The sequence below is a fragment of the Argopecten irradians genome, chromosome 11 (assembly GCF_041381155.1).
Source record: "Argopecten irradians isolate NY chromosome 11, Ai_NY, whole genome shotgun sequence".
In the NCBI taxonomy this organism is placed as follows: Eukaryota; Metazoa; Mollusca; class Bivalvia; order Pectinida; family Pectinidae; genus Argopecten; species Argopecten irradians.
Genome location: NC_091144.1, coordinates 27534779 through 27559293, shown reverse-complemented (window position 1 = coordinate 27559293; position 24515 = coordinate 27534779). Strand labels below are relative to the sequence as shown.

General features: G+C 35.6%; 2 protein-coding genes across 2 annotated transcripts; one reads left to right on the top strand and one right to left on the bottom strand.

Moving 5' to 3' along the window:
- Positions 1 to 436: 436 nt before the first annotated feature.
- LOC138335173 (histone-lysine N-trimethyltransferase SMYD5-like) lies at positions 437 to 20796 on the bottom strand. Its single transcript, XM_069284141.1, has 12 exons — positions 20727 to 20796; positions 15355 to 15603; positions 14866 to 14987; positions 13426 to 13495; positions 11270 to 11374; positions 7336 to 7398; positions 6735 to 6805; positions 5576 to 5682; positions 4786 to 4842; positions 3464 to 3558; positions 2261 to 2331; positions 437 to 1435 (listed from the first exon to the last, which is right to left on the bottom strand). Exons 1-12 carry the CDS (start codon positions 20778 to 20780, stop codon positions 1312 to 1314), a joined length of 1188 nt encoding a protein of 395 aa, XP_069140242.1. The 5' UTR covers positions 20781 to 20796; the 3' UTR covers positions 437 to 1311.
- A 237-nt stretch (positions 20797 to 21033) lies between these two features.
- Positions 21034 to 24155, top strand: LOC138335174 (E3 ubiquitin-protein ligase TM129-like). Its single transcript, XM_069284142.1, has 4 exons — positions 21034 to 21244; positions 21704 to 22178; positions 22567 to 22726; positions 23302 to 24155. Exons 1-4 carry the CDS (start codon positions 21034 to 21036, stop codon positions 23554 to 23556), a joined length of 1101 nt encoding a protein of 366 aa, XP_069140243.1. The 3' UTR covers positions 23557 to 24155.
- Positions 24156 to 24515: the final 360 nt, after the last annotated feature.

Sequence of the window (24515 nt, the reverse complement as noted above, 5' to 3'; positions counted from 1 at the left end):
TCCACAGTAGTCGAGTGGTTAATATGTCTCTGGTGGTTAGTGTTATATGTCTCTGGCCGTCCACAGTGGTCAAATGGTTAAGATGTTCTAATAGGTCATAAGTTCTCTCCGGTTGTCCACAGTAGTCGAGTGGTTAAATTATGTCATCTGGTTTATCCACAGTAGTCGAGTGGTTAATATGTCTCTGGTCGTCCACAGTGGTCGAGTGGTTAATATGTCTCTGGTTGTCCACAGTAGTCGAGTGGTTAATATGTCTCTGGTTGTCCACAGTAGTCGAGTGGTTAATATGTCTCTGGTTGTCCACTGTGGTCGAGTGGTTAATAGTTGGCTCTGGCCGTCCACAGTGGTCAAGTGGTTAAGATGTTCTAATAGGTCATAAGTTCGAGTAAGTTTATCAGTAGTATGCATAATCTGCATTAAAAACAAGAATCAAATGTACTGATATTTTGTTTTATTAAATAGCATGTACATATACCAGATACTCAAGCTGGCCACCACATCCTAGACCTGGCCTGTCCTATAATGATCTTGACAGTTAATGGGATATATTAAACAAAATAAACCATTAACCTTCTATGTGGACAAGAAAAGAATTAAAACAAATGCCAATATACATAAAATCATTATGATCTCCATATATATGTACAGTGTATGTAAAATGTCTTTGATGTATGAAATGTAAATATAATCCTCATATTCACCTATACAATGTCATGTAGATTCATAGCTACTTAGATAATATTGTTTGAATGATCTTAGAAGACATTTTCTGAATCATAAAATCACATAATTCAGTAAAATTCATTACTGGAATAATAAAAGCCATTTTTACATGTCTTTCCAAAATATTTTACCAACTGACAATTCTTGGCCTTATATATGGATGAATAACACATAGAAGTAATAAAAGCAAGAAGTATACAATATTTTCTCATTATGGCAAAAATATAAATAGCTTTTACTTCTTAGTATATCTTTGTACTGATGCAGTCTTAATTTTTTCACAAGTGCTCTTGTTGGTTCATTTGAGTGTTTGCTTCCTGAAAACAGCTGCAATCTTGGTGTATTGGACTCTCCAAGATTTAACACAGTCATAACGAGCCCTGGTCCCAATATCTCGAAACAAACTTGAGTCGAAAATTGATGTAAGTAAAAAAAAAATCATATGAGTTGCATAAGGATCAAACCTAAGTTTTGACTGAAGTTTGTATTTTTGTTTCGAGAAATCAGAGTCTGTATACACCTTTTCAGTCCTGACAGATGAATAAATCCACACATTGTCATTAAACTGTTTTGTAACATCTTAATTCTCTACTCTTTCATCTCATCATCGTCTTCCTCATCCATCTCCTCCTCTTCCTCCTCTGAAGTCACATCTTCATCGTCAGCTTCTGCCAGACATCTCGGACAGCCACAGTGGAACACATAGTTTTCTCTACAAGGAAACAACTTCATTTTAATACATATTTGATATTTTTATAACTGTGTATCAGCTTTCTACTAGTACCATGGCCAGTTTTTGTAAGATTTTGAAATAAGGAATAACCAAACAGCACTTACAACACTGCTGCTGCTTCATTAGGGCTGGATCAATATATTGATATACCGATATGTATTAATTTTCACCAGTGTATCGAATATCGATACGCAAACATGCTGTATATCGCTATATCATTTTACATCTCACCCTACTGTTTTGTTATAGAAATAGGAATTTCTATACAAAATTTATTCTAAAACAACATTTAAGTAAGAGCATTTTAATCAATAGGAAGTGTTTAAGGCATCTGTGTCACCTAGATGGATTAGAAATGCCTTTTCATAACTAAGCATACAAATTGACATAAATTAATTAACACAGATGATAAACCGAATCAAATGTTTGGTAGATTTTTTCCTGGTTATAAAATGCTTTATCAAAATTGTCTTTTATTGTCACAATATTCAAAACACATTGATCAACTGAATATGAAAAAGAGGTCAACTGTATCGTCAATACATATCGTGTATTGTTTCAGTGTATTGTCAATACGTATAGTATCATTTTACACCTTCCAATGCCCAGCCCTATGCTTCATTAGAAAAAATTCTTACTAGGTTGATGTAAATCTATAACAAGCTCACCAAAATTCCACTAAAATACGAATGTTTAACTCACTCATCCCTGAAGAGACATTTAAATTTATCAAAAACTATTGCTGGAACAGTTCATTATAGAATTTCAGGGGTGAGTGAGTTAACAGTATCTTGATATAATTACCGGAGTATTTTTTGTCGGCTGTGCCTGCTGCGGCTAATGTCACACCCACTGAGGTAACATATACAAATCTCCTGTTGAACAAATGAAATATTAAAATACACAAATGGTTATTTTCTGGTCTAAGTCTAGACACCTCATGCGAGTCCAGTAGCCTGTGTCGAAAATAGATCAAGGTAACCCCTTAGATATGACGTCATATTATCTTTTGACATTGTGTTGTACCCATAATATAGCCATCCTCGATATTCCAGGGGTTCCGATCACTGACGATCTCTACACCCCTGGACTATCTCATAGTAAAACTGGAGGCAACAGAATAGAACAGGTAATTTAGTCCTTTGATGAACATCAAAAGAGCCGTATAACGGTACACTGTGGTTGACTATGTGGCTTTGATGTTAGGCGTCGCTCTCTCTGTAGTCTTCAAAGGAAATCTTTGCTAGCCTGTGATTGGTCAAATGTTTTCCGCTGAGCTGCCTTCAATTTCACTATGAGATAGTCCAGGGGTGTAGAGATCGTAAGTGATCGGAACCCCTGGAGTATCGAGGATGTAATATAGCATAATTCCATAACATCAGGATAACATATTGTGATATGTCGTTATATTCAGCAGCCTCTGGCAGAAGGTAACAAGTTTACTAAATTCAACAGTGAACAACTCCAAAGTTTGATCAGAAAACATACAAAAATGCCAGACAAGCATTAATTACCTTCCGATTCTACCAACCAAATACATAATCAAGAATATTTATCATAAACTTATGTGGATTAACTACTCTTGGAAAAAGAACATCGCAAATATTTGTTGAATATAATTCTGTAACTTTTTGTATACTGTAAACTAACTTTCTTTTGTGGCTAATAAATTTCTGGATTTCCATTTTAAAACAAATTTGCGAAGATTTACATTCGCAGATTTAAAAATAGGCCGAGATTAAAATTTACATGGGTAGTGAAATTTGCGAAAGTAAATCGCATGCGAAAGTGAGTTGGTTTACAGTGGTCTCATTAAGGCATTGAAAATTTTATATAATTTCATATAACAATTATCAACCTTTTTTTAGGTGGATATAGTGAGTTATTAACCTGAGTACTGGGGTAAGTGACATAAACATTGGCCTGCTGCCTCGGGTTAATCACTTACTCAGGTTGATAACTCACCGTATCCACCTGAAAACAGGTCAATAACTGTATATTGCTTACCTCTCCCATCTTAATGTCCTCTGTAGCTTCTAGAACCAGACAATGGTTGTTATGTGGAAATGTAATCTCCGCATTTGGCAAACAGCTGTGGTTACCTGGTAGCAGAGTAAGAATGAAATAAATGTAGTTTGAATAATAAAATAACATTCTGTAAAATACTGTCTATTTAAGCATTAAACTATCTTCTTAAGGAATCTATGGCCTATAAGAAGATAGATTAATACTTATAGTTACATTATTAAGTCATTTCAGAGGTCTCTGCATTAAAATTGTTTAAGTTTGACTTGCAATGGAGATATATTACACAAGATGGAACCATGTGAAGAAGTTAATCTTGCACAGATAATTCAAGGCCATGTCAAGTCAGTAATAAAATGATTATTTTGTTCATAGCTGAAAAAAATCTACAACTAGTGTGTGTCAAAACGAGTTAATTTTGTTATGATCGAAATTTCCGCTTGCATTTGAGAGCCCCATCCCAAACATTAAAAAATAAAATGAACACAAATCACGGAAATATATTGACACAATTAGGCCAAAAAAAATTAATTGATAGTTTCTCAGGCCACTTTTTTAAAAAGTCAGTGCGGACGGCGGGAATATTTTTTTATTTTTTTATTTCTCTGAAAACAAATGCGGCAGATAACATTTTATTTTTTTCTCACTTGAAGGACATGAAAAATCAATGAAATTGTAGAAAATGTAAATTCTTACTCAGTCTTTAAGAACAGCTTTTAAATATCTCAATCGTCACTATATCCAAAGAAAACCAGTTGAAAATACATAATCCTGGGAGGAAACATTCCGTTTTGAGCAAATGCTGACATCGGCAGCCATTTTTTTACCAGAAATGAAAGGTGCACACTAAAAATTGGAGCCAATTTCCGGGTGCGATTTCGAATGGAAATTTCAGGCGAGTTCGAATGGAAATTTGGGGTGCGTTCGATGCGGCGGTCTCGATTTTAATTTTTAAGTTATGGCGCATAAAAACGTGGGTGCAGGGGGTAAATGTCGATGCGGCGGGGCCTGAGAAACTAAGAATTAATTTTGTTTGGCCTTAGTTTTTAAATAATGAATGTAATTAATATATAAATATCCAATAGCAGGATTGTTTTGCATAAATATACTTGTGTTTTATTTACTGACTTGCTGTTTAGCACGAAAGCCCCAACCTGTCTATGAATGCAACCTGTCTATAGTGACCGTTTTTCTGTCTCCCCTTCAGTGGTCGTTATAGACAGGTTTGACTGTTAACTGTTATAAATCATTAACAATTATAATCACTGCTGGATTATTAGACTGATACCCTACAATGTACTTACATGCACTCTGTAGTCTATAGAGTCCCGATCCCTCACAGTCGAGAAATGTCCCTGACACTGCAACAAATACAAAAATCTTCACTGTTAAACTAACTATCTATTCTTCATAGACAATTTTTCATATTTTGGTAAACTGTTAACCAATTTACAAATTAATTGAAAACGCTTCCTAATTTTCAGAGTTACCTTATTTACAAACTAATAAAAAGCATTTTCTTAATGGAACCAATTCATGTACCATGTGATACCTGTTTATGTTTGTACTAAATGAAAATTCCTAGTAATTTTTGTAATTAACAGTCATAAATACTTATACATATACTTCAGAATCTGCTATTTTCTACCAGAATTACATCATTGATACTCCAGGGGTTCCAATCATGTACGATCTCTACACCACCGGACTATCTCGTAGTAAAATTAGAGGCAGCTCAGCGGAAAACATCTGAACCAATCACAGGCCTGCAAAGATTTCCTTTGAAGACTACAGAGAGAGCGACACCCAGCATCAAATCCACACAGCCAATCACAGTGTACGTTACACGGCTCTTTTAGCAACTAAATTACCTCTTCTGTTCTGTTGCCTCCAATTTTAGTATGAGATACCAGAGGTAAAGAGATTGTATGTGATCAGAACTCCTGGAGTATTGAGGATGCCAGAATTATTCAACCAGTGTATCTTTAAAATTTTTCCTTCTTTCGATTCATCATGAATAAAAATCCTTTAGCAACCATTTGTTTTATCTTCAGTGTAGACATAAACAATATTTGATGGCCAATGACAAAGTACCTCGATCAAGATCTTCATACACCTGGTCTATGAAGCTATCAAGTTTCTGTTTTTCATCTTCTGGCAGTGGTAGTTTCTCACAGTTTTTAGCCCAAACACTAATCGCACTGAAAATAAGCACAGGACATTATATAAAAGTACACTGCCTTCCTTAACTTAAACTTTCCCCCAGGAAAGCATTACATAAGTTAAGGAAAAAAATCTTAAGTTAAGGAGTCTTTCTTGAAGTTATGAAATGTTTATGAAACTGGTCCCAGGTAAATAAATTTCTGCAAATCAGCTTACTTTCAGAGTGATTTAATTTCATGTTTAAAGGACAATTCAGTCTAAGAGTAGAATAAAATTTGCATATAAAATGTACATATATATCGGAAACAAACCAGTTCTAATGGAAAATAGATTAGTTGGTTTCACTGGGATATGCCAGAAAAGCCCACTGTAGTGAAATTAAATGAAATGTTCAAACTTGCTTGCGGTCCATTATTACACATTGTGGTCAGACTTCTTGTATGCAGAACCCTGGCCCTTGCCAGTGTAGTGAAGATTTTTTTGTCTAGAACTACTCAAATCGCTCTTACAATAGTGTGTTTACATCATAAGGTCATGTTTTATCTAAATATAATTTCACCAACTCCTCCGTGGTTATATATATTGCATTTGTTTAAAGTATGTGTCGTAGGTTCGGGTATGGGAACAGCATACAGTAAATATGGGACACAATGAATTATCTTGAAATAAATAGTACCAACACAAAATAAATACAATGCACTTTGTCCAGAAAGTTCAGCCTTTAAGTATTATGAAAAAAGCATGAATGTTTGACATAAACCTACCGTACAGTGTTTGTCCAGACAGTTTAGTTTTGGTTTTATTAGTTTAACATCCTATTAACAGTCAGGGTCATGTAAGGACGTGATAGGGTTGTTGGTGGAGGAAAGCCGGAGTACCCAGAGAAAAACCATCAACATGCTATTGGTACCTTGTAACTGCCCCACATGGGATTCAAACTCGCGAACCAGAGGTAGAGGGCTTTTGGAAATATGTCAGAACATCTTAAACACTTGGCCACTGCGGCCCCACACAATGCAGACTACCCCAGCAGTTTAAAGCAAATATTTGTGATATAATAGATGTATATTTAGAGAAAAAGTAGACATACCTAGAGCCAATTCCTTGTCCATTCATTCCTACAAGGGCGAACAGGGATCGGAAGCCTTCAGGAGTGTACCACTGTATCACAATTAATGTACAACAATTTGCATTAAAACAATTTGCATTAAAACAATTTGCACATATTAAAAACAATATCAAAACCTTATACTGTAAACAAACTTTCTTTTGTGAGTGATTTATTTTCAAGAATTTCCTGATCAAGATAAATTCATGAAAGTTTCAAAATAATACCTTTGACAATTCTTGCATAAGCAAATTCAAAGACATCTCAATTTTACATTCCGGAAATCTAATCTTTGTGAAAATTTTTTGAAAGGAATAGCAAAATTCGGTATCTACAAAAGATAGTTGGTTTACAGTAAAATACAAATTTCATCTTTCTCTTCTTCAAATTTGTAAAGTTTGATTAATTATATTGTGGATACATTAGCATATACCCATTGTCTATTTAGCCTAGCAACCAAGGTAATCGTAGTTACCAGGTTTATCCTGTCTAAAACCAAAACAACAGGGACGTAAATTTAAGGATTGGACTGCATATATGGAAGTATGAACTCAGTTGGCAATGAACATATTCTAAAACATACCTGCTGGACACTTTCTTCAAATAGAGATTCTGCCAACATCTGTCGTAAAAGTTCCAGAGGATGCTTGTAACAAATATATTAAGATAAATTTTAAAGCTCAGACCAGAATTTAAATGTAGCATTAACAAGCAGAAAATGATCTGTTTTAATTAAATTAATATACATGTAATCTCTTAAAAACAACCAACATTGGCACATCCTTGATACTCCAGGGGTTGCAATCACATACAATCTCTACACCCCTTGACTATCTCATAGTAAAACTGGAGGCTACAGAACAGGACAGGTAATTTAGTCCTTTGACACATCAAAAGTACATCAAAAAAGCCCTAACTTGTAGCAGTACACTGTTGTTGACAGTGTGGCTTTGAAGTAGGGTGTCCCTCTCTCTCTAGTCTTCAAAGAAAATTTGTGCAGGCCTGTTATTGGTTCAGAGTTTTTCTCCTGAACTGACTTTCAGTTTTACTATGAGGTAGTCCAGGGGTGTAGTGATCAGAACCCCTGGAGTATCGAGGATGACATTAGCATTACACCTTAATTACTTTTGACTGTGTTTTAAGATCAAATTATGGATACTGAATGCAGGGGTGTACAATACTGAAAATTTTGCACTAGGCCAAGAGCTAGTAGTAACACATCATAATTCTATCAGCCCTATTTTTATTTTTCCATATGCATATTTTACCTATAATTTTATCTAGTTTTGGACGAACCAGTACAAAACAAGTACAGTATAACTTGTCTACACTGAACCCTGTATAAACCGGAAACTTGTCTATACCGATTAATTTGTTTGGTCCTGGCAAATTTCTGAATAAACTATAGTACCCAAAACCTGCATAATCCGGAACCTGTATACTCTGACAAGAGGCCCATGGGCCTTAACGGTCACCTGATTTCAGATACAGAATGAAACAAAGACATGCATATAAACACTATATATTGGCCCATCAGGCCCTTGAAGTCAGTCAGTGATTTTATAAATTTGACTTTTTAATCTATGAAGATTATGTGAATTCCGAAGAAAGATTTTTGAAATGTTATCCATTTTGATCCCTTTTGGCCCCACCCCTCTGGCCTCTGGGGGTCAGCCAAGACCAATATGGATATGATGTTAAAATGCTATCTCAGGCTAATAATTCTAACCCAGATTGACTAATTTCCTATGAAAACTAAGCAAATAATGTTCCTAAATGTGTTTTTCCTTTATAAACTATAGTAAATTTGACCCCCTCCCCAGGGGAAAATCTGAGATCCCAGGACCATGAAATTCACAATTTTTTGTAAAGGGCCTTAAGACCTTCCAATCTATCAAGAGTATCTGGTTCCATCAAATCTGTGAATTCAAAAAGAAGATTTTTGAAATTACCATTTTGACCCCTTTTGGCTCCGCCCCTCTGGCCCCTGGGGGTCAGCCATGAACAATATGGATATGATGTTAAAATGCTATCTCAGGCTAATAATTCTAACCCAGTTTGACTAATTTCCTATGAAAAATAGGCAAATAATGTTCATAAATGTGTTTTTCCTATATAAACTAAAGTAAACTTGACCCCCTTCCCAGGGGAAACATGAGACCCCAGGGTCATATATAATTCACAATTTTTGTAAAGGACTTTAAGACCTTTCCATCTATGCAGAGTATTTGATTCTACCAGTTCCAGTATTTCAGAAGAAGATTTTTAAAGTTTTAGCCTATTTGACCCGTTTTGGCCCCATCCCTAAGGCCCCTGGGGATCAGTCATTGAAAATTTGTTGATAAGATTCAACGGCCATCACATAGGGATAATTCTGACAACAATTGACTAATTTCCTATTTTAATTCACAATTTTCATAAAACACCTTAAGACCTGTCCATCTATGAAGAGTATTAGATTCTACCATTTCCAGTATTTAAGAAGAAGATTTTTTAAGTTTGAGCCTATTTGTCCCTTTTGGCCCCGCCCCTCTGCCCCGAGGGGGTTGACCATGCAGGACCAATATAGATATATGATATTAAAATGTTATCTCAGGCTAATAATTCTAAACAAGTTTGACACATTTTCTATGAAAATTGAGCAAAATATGCTCATAAATGTGTTTTCCCTATATAAACTATAGTAAACTTGACCCCCTCCCCAGGGGGAAACGTGAGACCCCAGGGTCATATAATTCACAATTTTTGTAAAGGACCTCAAGACCTTTCCATCTATGAAGAGTATGTGATTCTACCATTTCCAGAATTTCAGAAGAAGATTTTTGAAGTTATAGCCTATTTGACCCCTTTTGACCCCGCCCCTAAGGCCCCTGGGGGTCAGTCATGGAAAACTGGTTAATAGGATTCAATGGCCATCTCATACTGATAATTCTGACAATATTTGACTCATTTCCTATTACAAATGATCAAATAATACTCAAAAATGTGTTTTCCCTATATAAACTATAGTAAACTTGACCCCCTCCCCCCAGGGGGAAACGTGAGACCCCAGGGTCATATAATTCACAATTTTTGTAAAGGACCTCAAGACCTTTCCATCTATGAAGAGTATGTGATTCTACCATTTCCAGAATTTCAGAAGAAGATTTTTGAAGTTATAGCCTATTTGACCCCTTTTGACCCCGCCCCTAAGGCCCCTGGGGTCAGTCATGGAAAACTGGTTAATAGGATTCAATAGCCATCTCATACTGATAATTCTGACAATATTTGACTCATTTCCTATTACAAATGATCAAATAATACTCAAAAATGTGTTTTTCCCTATATAAACTATAGTAAACTTAACCCCCTCCCCAGGGGAAACCTGAGACCCCAGGGTCATATAATTCACAATTTTTGTAAAGGACCTTAGGACCTTTCTATCTATGTAGAGTATTTTAATTCCATCACATCTATGAGTGGAGAAGAAGATTTTTGAAATTTTAGTCAATTTTGCCCCTTTTAGCCCCTCCCATAGCTCCCTGGGGGGTGAGGATCATATAATTCACAATTTTGATTGGCCTTATGCCTTAGAAGGTTTGTGCAAAATTTCATTGAAATTGCTTCAGCAGTTTTGGAGAAGAAGTTGAAAATGTAAATTGTTTACGGACATACGACGGACGACGACGGACAAAAAGGCGATTAGAATAGGTCACTTGAGACTTCGTCTCAGGTGACCTAAAAACCGGAACTGTCTAGGAAATGTTACTATACCTTTCTTTGTAAAATTAAACTTGGGCAAACCGGCAACAATGTTTTCACAACATAGGACTGGTATACTATGGGCTAGATAGTGACAACTTTTCACTTTTCATTCGACGGTTTTGTTACATGCACATTGTATTTGTGAATACTTTTCACAGTCAATTCTAACAATAAAACATACACATAACTTCTAAGAATTCATTTGAATGTAGCACACCAAGAAAAATGGATCGTACATGTACACCTCAGAAACCAAGAAAATGTAGGATGGAATTCTGTGTTCTACCATGTACATATGTGAGAATAAATGTTTGTGCTTGTACATGTCTAACAGCATATTTCAAATATACATATTCCATATGATCAAAATGTTCATAATATTCCCAATAAAATGTTCATATACATGTATCATTATTATTTTTTGGAAATTGGATCATATGTACCATTTTGTAGTTATAGAGAAAATATTAAAAGAAATTTATCAAATTGAAATTTCAAAATCTATCCTTAAGAGAATTACCAACTGTAAACCAACTATCTTTCGTGGCAATTTAAATTCGCGATTTCCATTTCAAATCAAGTCCGCAAAGATTAATATCCACCGATTTAACAATTCAATGATGATTCTTATCAATATAGATGATGTAGATACTAATTCGCGGAGAATAACTTTCACAACAAATTTACTTACATGTAGATCGTAAAATTCGTGAAAGTAAATTGCACACGAGTGAAGTTGGTTCCCAGTATTATGTACAACTATACAACCCCACCTGGAAGTTCTCCCCCAGCAGTTTATGTGCCATCTCTTCCTCTTTGTTAACAGGTAGGTTGACAAATTGTGAAAACATGGATATCACAGACAATTTATCGTCACTCTGAAAATTAGATTGAAAATCTCTTAAATGTTCGGATATTCCAGCATCAAATCTAAAGCAAGTGAAATAAATTAGTAGTCTGAAACAAAAGAAATGATTACATACTGAGAACTTTTGAGTAATATTTCATAATTCTTCTATACCACTGCTAGCAGCTAGGGTAGCAGTTGGTGGCTGCATTACTAAGTAACTTGCAAAAATGTACTAGAAAACAAGAGGCATCTGAAATCAGATCTGTACGTTTTCCGGCATTGCATGGACGATATATTAGAAATATGCCGCTGACGTAGCGTAGGCCAAATCTGACCTACGATTTCACATTTTTAAGAGGTAATGCCAGCTGACTATATATTAGGCAAAGAAAAAATATAATTGTGAAAAGCCTAATGATATAGGCAGGTTTAGCAGACTAGATGATAATACATTTGTAGGTCATCTTGACTCTTCGGGTCAGATGACCTAAACATTTCCAAAAAATAAAATCACTTCACCAAAGTTTTAAGTCAGTCTATTTCTAAGTTGCAACAGAAGCATTAACCATATGATTAAAAAAAATTATCTTTTAACAGTAAAATGGGACTATTTACGTACCATGTGTTACCTGATAAAGTTTTTGCTAGACTATTGATTCTATTGGTGATGGAATGACGCTAAAAGATGATATCCAACAATAACATCATTTCAGTGGAAATATTAAAAACAAGTAACATCCCATCACCATTGAAGACTCTATAGCTGCTACTGCACAAATGTTATTGAGTATCACATGGTACATGAATTAGTCCCATTAACCTAGCTGCAATATTTTAGCTGCAAAGACTTTTAGACAGATAATGGTGTCGTATTTAGAGCAAATATGACTGAAGGCAAGGGCCTTAAAGGGCCCAGCCAGATGTTTTAAAATGAATCATGCACGGCATAGGAAGAGCGAAGCTCCACTTGTTTATTTTATTTTCTATTTCATGTAGAAGTCATAATTTTAGAAAATAAATAGGGCACACTTTTAAATCTATAGAAGTAGTATATGATATAATAATTGTCTAGCATAAACCTCAAAGAAATGAACTCAAAGATTAGGATTTTCTCTGTGTCCTGGAGGGCCGCGTATGCGAATCCTATGATTTCATGCTTCTTTTGTTGACGCTATGTGACGTAATGATTCCTTGTGCTCATTCTTCATCTTTGCCTTGTTGGATATTTTGACTGCATTCTATTGCTTTCAATTTTTCAAAGTGTTATTATTATTATTTAAATGATAATAATGAATATATCAAATTACCCCTGTTATGCATTTGCATTAGTTAAATATATATTTACCGAGGAGAGCACTACCAGAGCAACGCACAACCTCGGATCCCCATATGTATGAAAAACGGCCGCAAATTGAAGCTGTCAGTGTGTAGGATTGAATTTTGAAGATTGTGTTTTTTCTTATATTTTCATGTATCTGTTACCTTAGCAGTGCTTTGCATTTCGTGCCCTTTGGGCACGAAGAGCTGCTGAATTGGTGCCTATTACTGCTAATAGAGCAAAGAAATGATTGTGCAAATCATTATTAAAATGTCTGTGTGCATTTTATCATATTTGTTTTATATCACTTTTCTGCTAGGCAATAAAATTGAACTGTGTAAATTATCAAACACACAGCGAGATATCATTTTTTCCACATATAAATATGATGGTCTTGCGAAGGAAAATTATATGGCAAGTCTACAAATTATTAATTTAACACCTTTAAGAGTGGTAAAGTAGATATTAAGAATGGTCGTTATGTTTCTTTTGGATAGAAATAATGTATAAAAACATGTACATGTATACGCTTACAATAATTGGAAACCTACAACAAAGTATAGAAAATTGTGCCCGAGTGATTTTCTGAGGCAGTGCTCCACTAACACACATATAGGCACCATTTCGTATCCAGCCAAAATGTATAGAAGGCCAGATACATATATTCATTCTACCATTATACCATGCACTAATTAACAATTGTTATGGTAACAATAGATATATTATCAACTTTGTTAACTAAACATTAAAATTTTTCTTACCTGTTTCACCATGGCAATCATTTTAGCCAACAGCATGATACTTGATGTCTCTGGAGGGTAGTGTGTATTTCTGTACATTAGAAAATCTTGTATATTAAAGTGAACAGTCGGGCAAGGATGGCTAAAGTCGGTAAAAATGGTGTGAATGTATCCAGTATAATTTCTTATGAAATGGAAAAATAAAATCTCTCGTCAAAATCTGTCTGCGTACGAAGAAATTAATTTAACGTCCTCCTGGCTCACTATGTCCGTGGTTACATTTCCACGCAGCCTCGCTTTCAATGCTTTCAACTTTTCTTTACTTTAATGGTCAGAACTGGGAAACTAAGCAGAACTTGACCGTGGTATTAATATGTGAGAACTTTTGGAAGGCCAATGAACGCATTTAGACTGGTTTTCTTTGCCCGACTATTCACTTTAACTAATTCATCCCTGAAGAAACATTTAGGCTCTTCTAAATCAAAGACTAAACCAGTCCATTATGAAATTTCAGGGTTGAATGAGTTAAGACAAGTTATTCACTCCTGAAGACACATTTAGGCTCTTCTAAGTCAAAGACCAAACCAGTCTATTAAGAAATTTCAGGGGTGAATGAGTTTAAACAAAATTTGTAGACAGTGATGATAATGACTTCAAGACTTATTCCCTGTAACACTGTGTAATAACAACAGTAAAAGAAACTTTTGTCAGTTTCTTACATGATTGAAACTTTCTGAAACAAAGTTCAAATTCAATTCAAAGCATTAAACATAAAGTATGTCATGAACATACATAGTTATTAAATCACAACTCAGTGTGATTGAACTTGACCTACGTACACCACCAAACCAGTGTTTGACCTTGACCTACATAACCACCAAATCAATGTTTGAATTTGACCTACGTACACCACCAAACCCTGCAGGTAGGGCGTTAGAATTGTACCTGCTGCCCCTATTGCATGATCGTAAAAGGCGTCTAATTTAGGATATTATTTTTTCTCTTCTTCCTAACTGACTTTATCTTTCCTAATGCCTCCCTTGACACCGCCTCACTTTTGGCCTCAAGTTGAGTGTTCGCCCCTGTGAGGAAGGCTCTGGGTTCTGTCCCCTGGCCGAGACACACCAAAGTCTATAATAGTGGCAGTTTCTGCTCCTGCTTAGCGCTCAGCATACAGGGTGTGGGACGACTGGTTCGCCCGTTGTCAGAATAATGTGACCGGGTGGGGTGTGTTGCTCGGTGTCTTCGGCGGCATGCTTCAGTGATATATCACTAAAAAAAGGGCAACAGTTCCACTATACAAGAGGACACAACACGAACATACCGCAGTCTCCCAAAACACAGCACCTCCAACTTCACACACGCTACACATTGCATACATAGAAGGCTATCCTTACATGACCCTGGCTGTTAATAGGACATTAAAATAATTAAACAAACCAGTGTTTAACCTTGACCTACCTCCATGCCTCACAAAGTCGTGCTAGAGGATGATCTCCATCTTGCCGTGATGGCCCCATACATAACGTCCTGTGGTACTCTGTCCATGCAGCAGTCCGACATTCCTCACAGCAGTAAACCACCTACGTATTTGTGTAAAAAGCCAGTTACAGTATGAGTGAAGTTATGACCTTTTTGGCCTTAGAGAATACAAGGTAAAGATATAGAACCAAAACTCTGTACTGCTGTGCTACAGAAAATCTATGTTTTAGCAACAGAAACAATCTGATTAAAACCAGATCTTGAATATATCACTTCGATGCGTAGAGTAATGGAGTGTAACAGAAGATCAGGTTTAAATCAGACTGGCAATTATAAGTACATTGGATAAGTGTATTGAGCAGTGTTTGTATTTATGCCTTTCCCATGTCGTTTTCACGCATAGAAAATGAAAAGGACCCACTTTTTCGCTGCAAGCTTATGAATGATTGATAACCATATAGTACCTACCTGACATTGTGGACACACTACATACTTGTCAACCTTGGCCTCACAACACTCTGGAAATGGCAAAGTGAAAACTGGGTTCTCAGTCAAACGTTGGCACTGTTGTTCTGCCGTCTCCAGAGATTTTAAACAGTATTCACAGGCTGTGTATTTGTAAAGTTCATTCCAAAGAAACTGAGAAGACACAATGGGTCTTTCTTCAAAAAGAACATCTCCTTTCTTAATGTCTTTAACAGCAAACAACCCTTTACCCTGAAGTATGAATATTATACATATATAAATACCTTCAGTATCACATACAGCAAGTTAGAAGTAAGTTTGTTTTTAGTCCAGATGTTTTTAGTCCTTGCTGTGAGGGACTAGCATTGACATGCCACTCGTAGTTAAGCTTTCCTCTTGAGTCATATCGTGTTATTCATCTGACAGATGAGTGTCCGACTAACTGTTTCATCAAGTATAACAACACTTCTACATTATGGTAAGTGGTGAATTATAAACCAAATTAAGAAAAATTATCAATCTTTCAATCGAGACCAATGCCAGACGTATAAATTCAAAAGTTATTTCACATTTATCAGACCAATAGAGTTAGGCCAAAAAAATGTCTGTTTAAGGTTACATTGGATGTTTTTTTTTTTTTTTTTTTTTTTTTTAGTGTCTTTCAGTCTAAAGTAATGGCCAGAACTTTTTCATAGAAAAGTGGAGAAAAAACAATCAATCGGTCGGGGGTAAAATCTTAGGGTCAGTCGGTGAACCCTAAACAGACATATTTTGTTTGGCCTTATTAACCTTGATCACATATTGACATATATTAACAGACGAGTATAATACCTACAGTTGGTAGTAGACTAAAGGTTACACCCTTGTGCACACGGAGTGCACGAGGTTTAGACTACAGGTAGACACGGAGTGCACTACGTTTAGACTACAGGTAGACACGGAGTGCACAAGATTTAGACTACAGGTAGACACGGAGTGCACAAGATTTAGACTACAGGTAGACACGGAGTGCACTACGTGTGAACACCGTGTCCACTACAGGTGGACATCGTGTCCAGGTACATTCAGACCTATACAGACAAGGTGATGTGTTATAGTTAGGGATCGGGGAAGAATACGTTCTTCAATTTGAAATGATACATAATTATAATTTTTTAGTGTTTTTTTTTTTTAAATTACAACATCTACAATTTAATGTACAGTATATATAACTATATAATACGATATTTTTTTAGTATACATGAATAAAACCTTTTCACTGCAAAAAAGTAATAAAGATTAATTTGTATTCATTAAGTATATGTCTATTTAATTTTATATCAGTAGTTTCCATTTCATATCTTAAATTGTCTATATTACGTTTTCAAAAGTCAATGTTTTATGGGTAAATTGCATTAAACATATATATATATATATCATTTACATGAAATAGTAAATACAAGTCAAAAACAACTTTGAATTGCGGCAAAAACTAGAACGAATATACGTACCCGGCCTACTAAGACGACACCATTTTCTGTCTAAAAGTCTTACTAACAATCTTGCAGCTACGGCAAAAACCAGTCCTATTGTGCTTTTGAGACACTTTTTCTTTTATAATTTAAGCTATTAGTAATACAATCATATACCGGGTAATACATATAGCTTTTAAATAAAAAGATTTGGTCCCTATCAATCGGTTTTCTAGCGACACCCTTGTACATCGTCCTTCATAAAATATACACTTTTATAATATTTTTTCTTCGCTATTTTAAGTTCTAAAAGTATTGTACATAAAAATAGCTTAATTACATATTCTTTATTAAAAACTGAACGTCTTTAAAAGATCATGCAGAATAAATCCACTTCACACTTTATGACGTAGCTATAGTCTACCTACAAGTATCCAATTCAGCTTGTTTTGATTCTTAATTACCGGTACACACAATATGTTTATGATCCCAACCCCGCAAGTTATCTTGACCGTATATTGCGTCATGGCTCCGAATAATTAAAAATTTGCTCAAACATACAGGTAAGGCCACAGTGTCAGCTGTTCAGGGACCTCAAGGTGACCATCAGTTAGGATGGCCTTGGGCAGAATCTTTGCCTTCTGTGTGGTGTCACGGTTTTATGAGTAATGGAAGGCAGTAAGTATCTTTATATTATGTGTATCTTTAGATTTGGTTATCTATGGAAGTTTATTATGACAAATATATTATATACTTCAGCTTTGTATAAAATAATATAGGTTTATGAGTTTGAAAACACATACAGTACCTGCCTTCTTGTTACATGTTTGTTTGTTAATGAACGACTGGCTTAAACATGTAACACCATTTCACGGGGGGAGGGGGGTGGGGGCTGGGGGAGTGTTGTTAGATTGGGATGAGGTAAAAACTAGCTGGCAAAACATATAGTAAGTGATGCTGAATACACCTCAATTATTGTCATGACAGGCAGCCGTGAAGTGGAGCTGACGGGAGCTGTACAATGCGTAAATCAAGCATGTCTGTCACAACCTTGAATTTACCAATAATACATGTATATATTTATAATCAAAATTAATTTAGATTAGGTACTTATTCAACATTGTAATATGGTATTTTATATACATAGTCATGATAATTATAATCAGGTTTCCGATATATGTAAAAAGCCAGCGTAAAAAAAAAAATAAATTAATGAAAAGATATTGGATGAAATATGATTTTCCAATAATTTTGAAAATAAATGTTTTAGTTAATTATACACTTGGTATTTTAATTATTTTTTATTTTAATATATAAAGCTTCATTATCAAATAAATTAAAATGCACTACCAGTTAAAATACATATCCCTATTGACTACTATTGTTGTATAACTTCGTATTTGTGTGATGAGTACAATGTATATGTAGAGAGGCTGCCACCTAAGTACAGTTATGCTATAAATGGACCTCCTGGGGTTGGGATAAGGTACTTCATGTATACAGGTGTTGTTAGTCTGAGATACACTTGACTGAACATATTGAAGGGTGCCCAAAGAAGGCCCCAGGCCCCTGGCCCCCACTCTGACCAATGTTAGGTAATCATATCCGTGTGGTTGATGGAACAGTATGAAGTCCAAGTGACCATGGCAACTGCAGTCCTAGCCGAGGGGTCTACCTTTCGAGCAGGCATGTTTTAAGTGTACAATATACTATGTATACATGTATGATCAGATCACACATTGTAAAGAAGGTCAGAATAGGATATTGTCAAATTATCAGAGTTTTCTAGAATTAATATAATTGTGACAAATTCAGAATCTAATCAACAACTATGAATCTACAGTTTAAATGTGTAGAAGTTGGATTTATTTTGATTGTCTGTTTAATTTATTATCAGGCATGTGACCTACATTTTTGCCTTTTGTCCTTTGAACAGTGTTGATGCTCACGAGCAGCCACATGCCCGATACTAAATTTTTGCTTTCTATAAGCCAGTGCTTACAGGTTCCTCAATCGGTTGACACAATAAAATGTAATTTCTAATGCCGATTTTTAACGTCTCTATGGACGATTTCACATATTTCCAATGCTTTACAACGCGCCAGGTTTCTATGTAGCAAATGTATACGTATTATACATTTGACAGGATTAAAACTATTTTGCGCACCTTGCCGTTTAGAAAACTATACTCCATACATACATAGTTTTATGAAGAATTTAATTTGTTTATGTTTATCATGATGTCCTTGCTTTTATTATGCCCATCAATATATCCTTTTTAATCAAAATTTTTTGCCGATCAAAATATCTCTTGGGCGACGATTTGCTAACACTGAAAATCTTACTCTCTGCAAGGTTTCATCACTTTATACGTTCGAAAAAGAATTTCATCTTTAAACTACATATCACTAGCTAAGAAAAATAGTTTTTACTGGGAAAATGCGGACTTGAACTATCCATTGATGAGACATAACCAGTACGTGGTTTACCGTACGCACTTAATTTGCTTTTATAACTTCTAATAAACGTCCTTATTTATAAATCAAATTGTATGATAATATATATTGATACATTTTACTTTATATGTATCTATTCAAATAAACATTACAGTACGAATGATTTCCAGTAATTAACGGCAAGTTTATGTTGCAATAAATATTATGTTTCTGATCGCAATAAATATTTCTATCTGTCAAAATCCATATAGGCTGCAGAATAAATACATATTTTCTCACATCTCTGTGGCACATCATTTAGTCTGTCTGTGGTCTTGATGTAGTGGACATTTTACCTGTACACGATGTCCACCTGTAGTGGACACCGTGTTCACATGTAGTGCACTCCGTGTCTACCTGTAGTCTAAATCTGTGCACTCCGTGTCTACCTGTAGTCTAAACCTCGTGCACTCCGTGTCTACCTGTAGTCTAAACCTCGTGCACTCCGTGTCTACCTGTAGTCTAAACCTCGTGCACTCCGTGTCCACTCGTAGTTCACACCGTGTGCACAATGTGTAACCTTTAGTCTACTACCAACTGTATGTGTTTTCATACCACGCCAGAAAATTTGACCTGAGAACTCACTTATACTGTCACATGTGTAGAAGAACAGGGAAAATACACATTCCTGTCTAGTGCCCGACCAGGAATCGAACCCGTGTCTCCGGCGTAGAAATCTACGGCTCTACCGACTGAGCCAAAGAAGCATGCTCCGTCAGCTGAGTGACAGAGACCGTATTTAACACTATTTACAAACCACACCGACCCGCTCCTTTTACACTACTCCCCCTGTTTTTCTTAAGATTTCCTAAATCTCGAACCAAGACTCTTTAACCACCTACCATGGGTTATTTAGTTGGGCGCCAATGTAGAAGAACAGGGAAAATACACATTCCTGTCGAGTGCCCCGACCAGGAATCGAACCCGGGTCTCCGGCGTGGAAATATACGGCTCTACCGACTGAGCCAAAGAAGCATGCTCCGTCAGCTGAGTGACAGAGACCGTATTTAACACTATTTACAAACCACACCGACCCGCTCCTTTTACACATGTATTTGTTTACATTTGTCCACTATGCATGTACATGCACTGATATGTACACTGGGCATGTATGTTGTCAGATTAATAAAAAAGCTGTACATTTATAGTCAAATCTACATGTACTATAGCTAGTATATTCTGTCTGCCCAGATTTAGCGATGCTACCGGACGGTGCCGGACTTACAAGTAATTAAGCCTGTTGTAGATTGAATATGAGCATGTCATGATCAAATGATGTTCATCTGTACATGCAGTAAACTGTCACTGCTAACAAGTTATCATTGTATCAATTCATTTGTAACTTAATTACTACATTATGCCTAGTAGGCCTTGAAATTAATATATATAATAATCATAAAAATGAGCGCGTCTAACAATTTCTACTTACTTTAGTATCATCAATTTGTCTGATTTCCACGTTGTCCGACACGGAGGCCGCCATTTTCGCTATTCGGAAGTCTACTTTCGGTTTCCCATACAAATCAAAGTAAACTCAAAATGTATCGCACGACATTATCACAAAGTCACTAGAACGCTTTATTTTAACACAAAACTTGCGTTGCAATGCAAAGCGTTTCATGAAAGACATCAACAGTTGGCGAAGTGACACGATAGTCATGTTAGTCACGTAAAAATAGCTATGTGGTAAACGAACAGGTATTTGAAAATCTGAAACGAAGGCTAAAGGAGACATTATGTCACAGGCGACAGTCGACGTTCTCTTCACAATATTTTATGTATTCTTCTCGTTCTGTTTGATGTCTCCTCCGACAGAATTTGTCTCTGCCGGGATCACTATTCAGAATGTGCTGTCAAATTATCTCGGCAGTGAGGAAATGCATTTTATCTATTATCACATCAAACGAACCACATTTACAGTTGTAATCCACTCTTTCTTCCCTCTAGGTAAGATGTTTACTGTATAGCGAGTGTTTTCTTATTAGACATGGAGGTCTATCTATATCTATATATGATACGCTGTAGAAGGGATGCAATTGATTATAATCGACCATCAGAAATAATCACTGATAATTGGCATACAGTAGCCTATAGCTATCTGAGAGCGCAACACAATGCAAGGGGTTTTCAATGAATATTTGCTTCTTTCTGTATTGCTTATTGCAGGCATTTAAATACATAAATCAAATTTTATATAATAATTCTAGTGTTGCTCAACTCACGGTGTGGAAGATTATTACAAAAATAATATAACGTAGAGCAATCTACTTTCACTTTGCAAGAATATGTGACTGCAGCTACAAGGTGCAATGTATATCTCAACATCATTCTCTATTATCAGATTCTATTACCCAGTACATACTCATATTATAATGCATTCTATTGTCTTCAAATTGTTTCTTTCAGGGTATTATATTGGATCTGGATTATTTTCACCAGAAAAAGACCTATTCAACCTTGGGACTTTACCATTCTTTTGGAGATTATACCTTTGTCTCAGTGTTGGTATCATTCTAGTGGCTTTAGTTGTTGCTTTTTACTGGTCCCTATACAAATGGAACAACCATCCAATATCAAGACAGCTAGGTCATCTACAGAGAAGTGGAGAATCATGGAGAACAGTGGCATCGTCAATTAACATTGAGTTTCGACGCTTCGATAAATTCACAACAGGACCCCACGGTCAACGAGTCATTGTTACCGATTCTTGGGTGATAAAAACTGGAGCATATTTCCTACATATTGCTCACCAAAATGATATCCATCTAACAATTGCAAACTCTGAAGAACATTCACTTTCATATGAAAATATGTCTTCAGTGCAGTATATAAACTTTTCTGTGTCAAGTGTAAATCCAAAAATACAACCATTTAGCATAAGGTAAGAAAGATTTGTGTCTACCATTTTAATTTGTGCAATACGTCACACAGGACATGACATGCTGCACACAAATCTTTGCTGTACACTCCACCAGTGAGAACACAAATTGTCCACAGTGACATTTTTTTCCTCTAAAGAATGAGTATTTTCTTTCAATCTTTGTGTAGATATACTTCTGAATTTTGAAATTTGGTGAATTATCTCCCCTTGTATAAAATAGTCTTGTAATGAGTAAATTTGATTAGATTACCTGTATAGATAATTAAGGATTTACATTGTTGGGCTATTTTTAAATTCTAACTCAACTTTTAAGATTTTATTTTCACTATCAATTAACACAAGAAACTATGTGTAATTTGTGTTTTGAAAGTTATGAATTCTGATTCAGGTTGAACTCGATGGAGTATCGTGATTTGAAGGACAAGTTACAGGCTCCCATCAGAAATGCACGTAATGTTGTCATACAGCAATCTCTCAGCGACAAATTTCTGGATGCCTTTAAAGAACAGATTGTACAAAACGTAGATTTCCACCCGCCTGCTACTTTGGTAAGTCTTAACCTTACCATGCATTGGAGATGCTATGCATGCACCTTAACAAACCAGTTATCTATTCACTGTATATGACCTTTATTGTACTTTACCCACATCAATTTTGGATCTTGAAATGGAAGTATTTTGACATACTGTAGTCAAATTTCTTTGGTATGCGATTAACTTTCGTGAATTTAGCGATCTAAGTATATTTGTTAAAGTTTATCTTCGTGAATTAACATCTACAGCTTTCAAATTCATGAATGTTAATATTCACGAATATGTTTTGGAATAAAAATCATGAAAATTCGTAGCCGCGAAAGAAAGTTGGTTATACAGTATGCAAGGGAATTAATGCTGTTTGCTGCTTGTATCATCATATCACAGTAAGTTCTGCTCTACTTACAAGAAACATGATAAATTCCTATATTGGATGTCGGGTGCTGTATTCGCTGGGATTAGGGTCTGGGTACTTAAAAACATTGTAACAAAAGAGGGCACTTAAAAGCCACTTATTAAGGAAATAAAATGTAATCACGGTGAATACAATATATGGATATCTTTCATGATCATTAATGTTCTATTTTCAGGATATAGAGACTTGTATTGGGTGTATGCAGAAACAAGCAGACGTGAAGCTGGTAAAACTGTGTGACGATCCTACACAGGGAGATTGTGTGCAGTGTTTCTGTCGCCCTATGTGGTGTCTGGAGTGTCTGGGGAAGTGGTTTGCCAGTCGACAGGACCAACAGCACCCAGAGACATGGATGGGCAGTAAGTCGCCCTGCCCTACGTGCAGAGCTACATTCTGTGTCCTAGACGTTTGTAGGATAGCGAGGACATGACACGATCTACACATTCCATACTCAAACCAGAATCCATTTCCTCATGCATTGAATGGCTTGTCAATCATCACTAATTGACAGATCACCAGCTGTCAATCAAATTGCATGTGACATTTCGTATTGTATGGTATGATATTTGCTGCGACATTGAATAAGTACATGTGCATTTGCGATCACGAGGCGTGCCTACATAGTACATACTGCCTGGCAATTGGACAATTATGGATTAGCCCAATTCACTTATCTGTTGTTGGAAATTGTATCAATTTTACATTTAACATACAATTATTTATTATTTGATACATTTAATATTGATATTTGGGAAATTTGGTTCCTTTACTTATTCAACTATCAACAACATATAGCATAATTATTATTTGGCTTTAAGTTTCAATTTTGAAATCCATGGTCCTTTTAGTAAAGTTTAATGAGGCATAGCTATAGGTGGTAAATTGGTGGGACCATGTTAACATTTTGAGATATTCAAGTCAAGTCTCGTTGAATATCAATAATGATAGTGACAAGCAGTCCGCTAAACCTGCCTATATTATTAGGCTTTTTTTTTTCTTTCCTAATATTATATATAGACTATATATTAGGGGAAAAAAAAAAAAAAAAAGCCTAACAATATAGGCAATAATATAGGCAGGTTTACTACCGGACTAAGTGATAAGCTGCTCTAAAGGAAAAAGGGGGGGGGGGGGACATTTTTGTGAGTTTGAGACTACTAGGTCGGAGTGTATATATATTAAAATCAATTCTAACAAAAAACGCAAAAGCCTTTTTAATATATTTGTTATGTTAATGCATTAATACATCATAATATTTGGGGGATTTAATTTGCTTTAAATAAATAATTTTACAGTAATGCATGTTGATGTGTTTGTATATTTTTCTGCAATAATTATTCTGGTTAACAGCTGTTAGGCTATGTGTCATTTAAAAAAGACATGTGATGA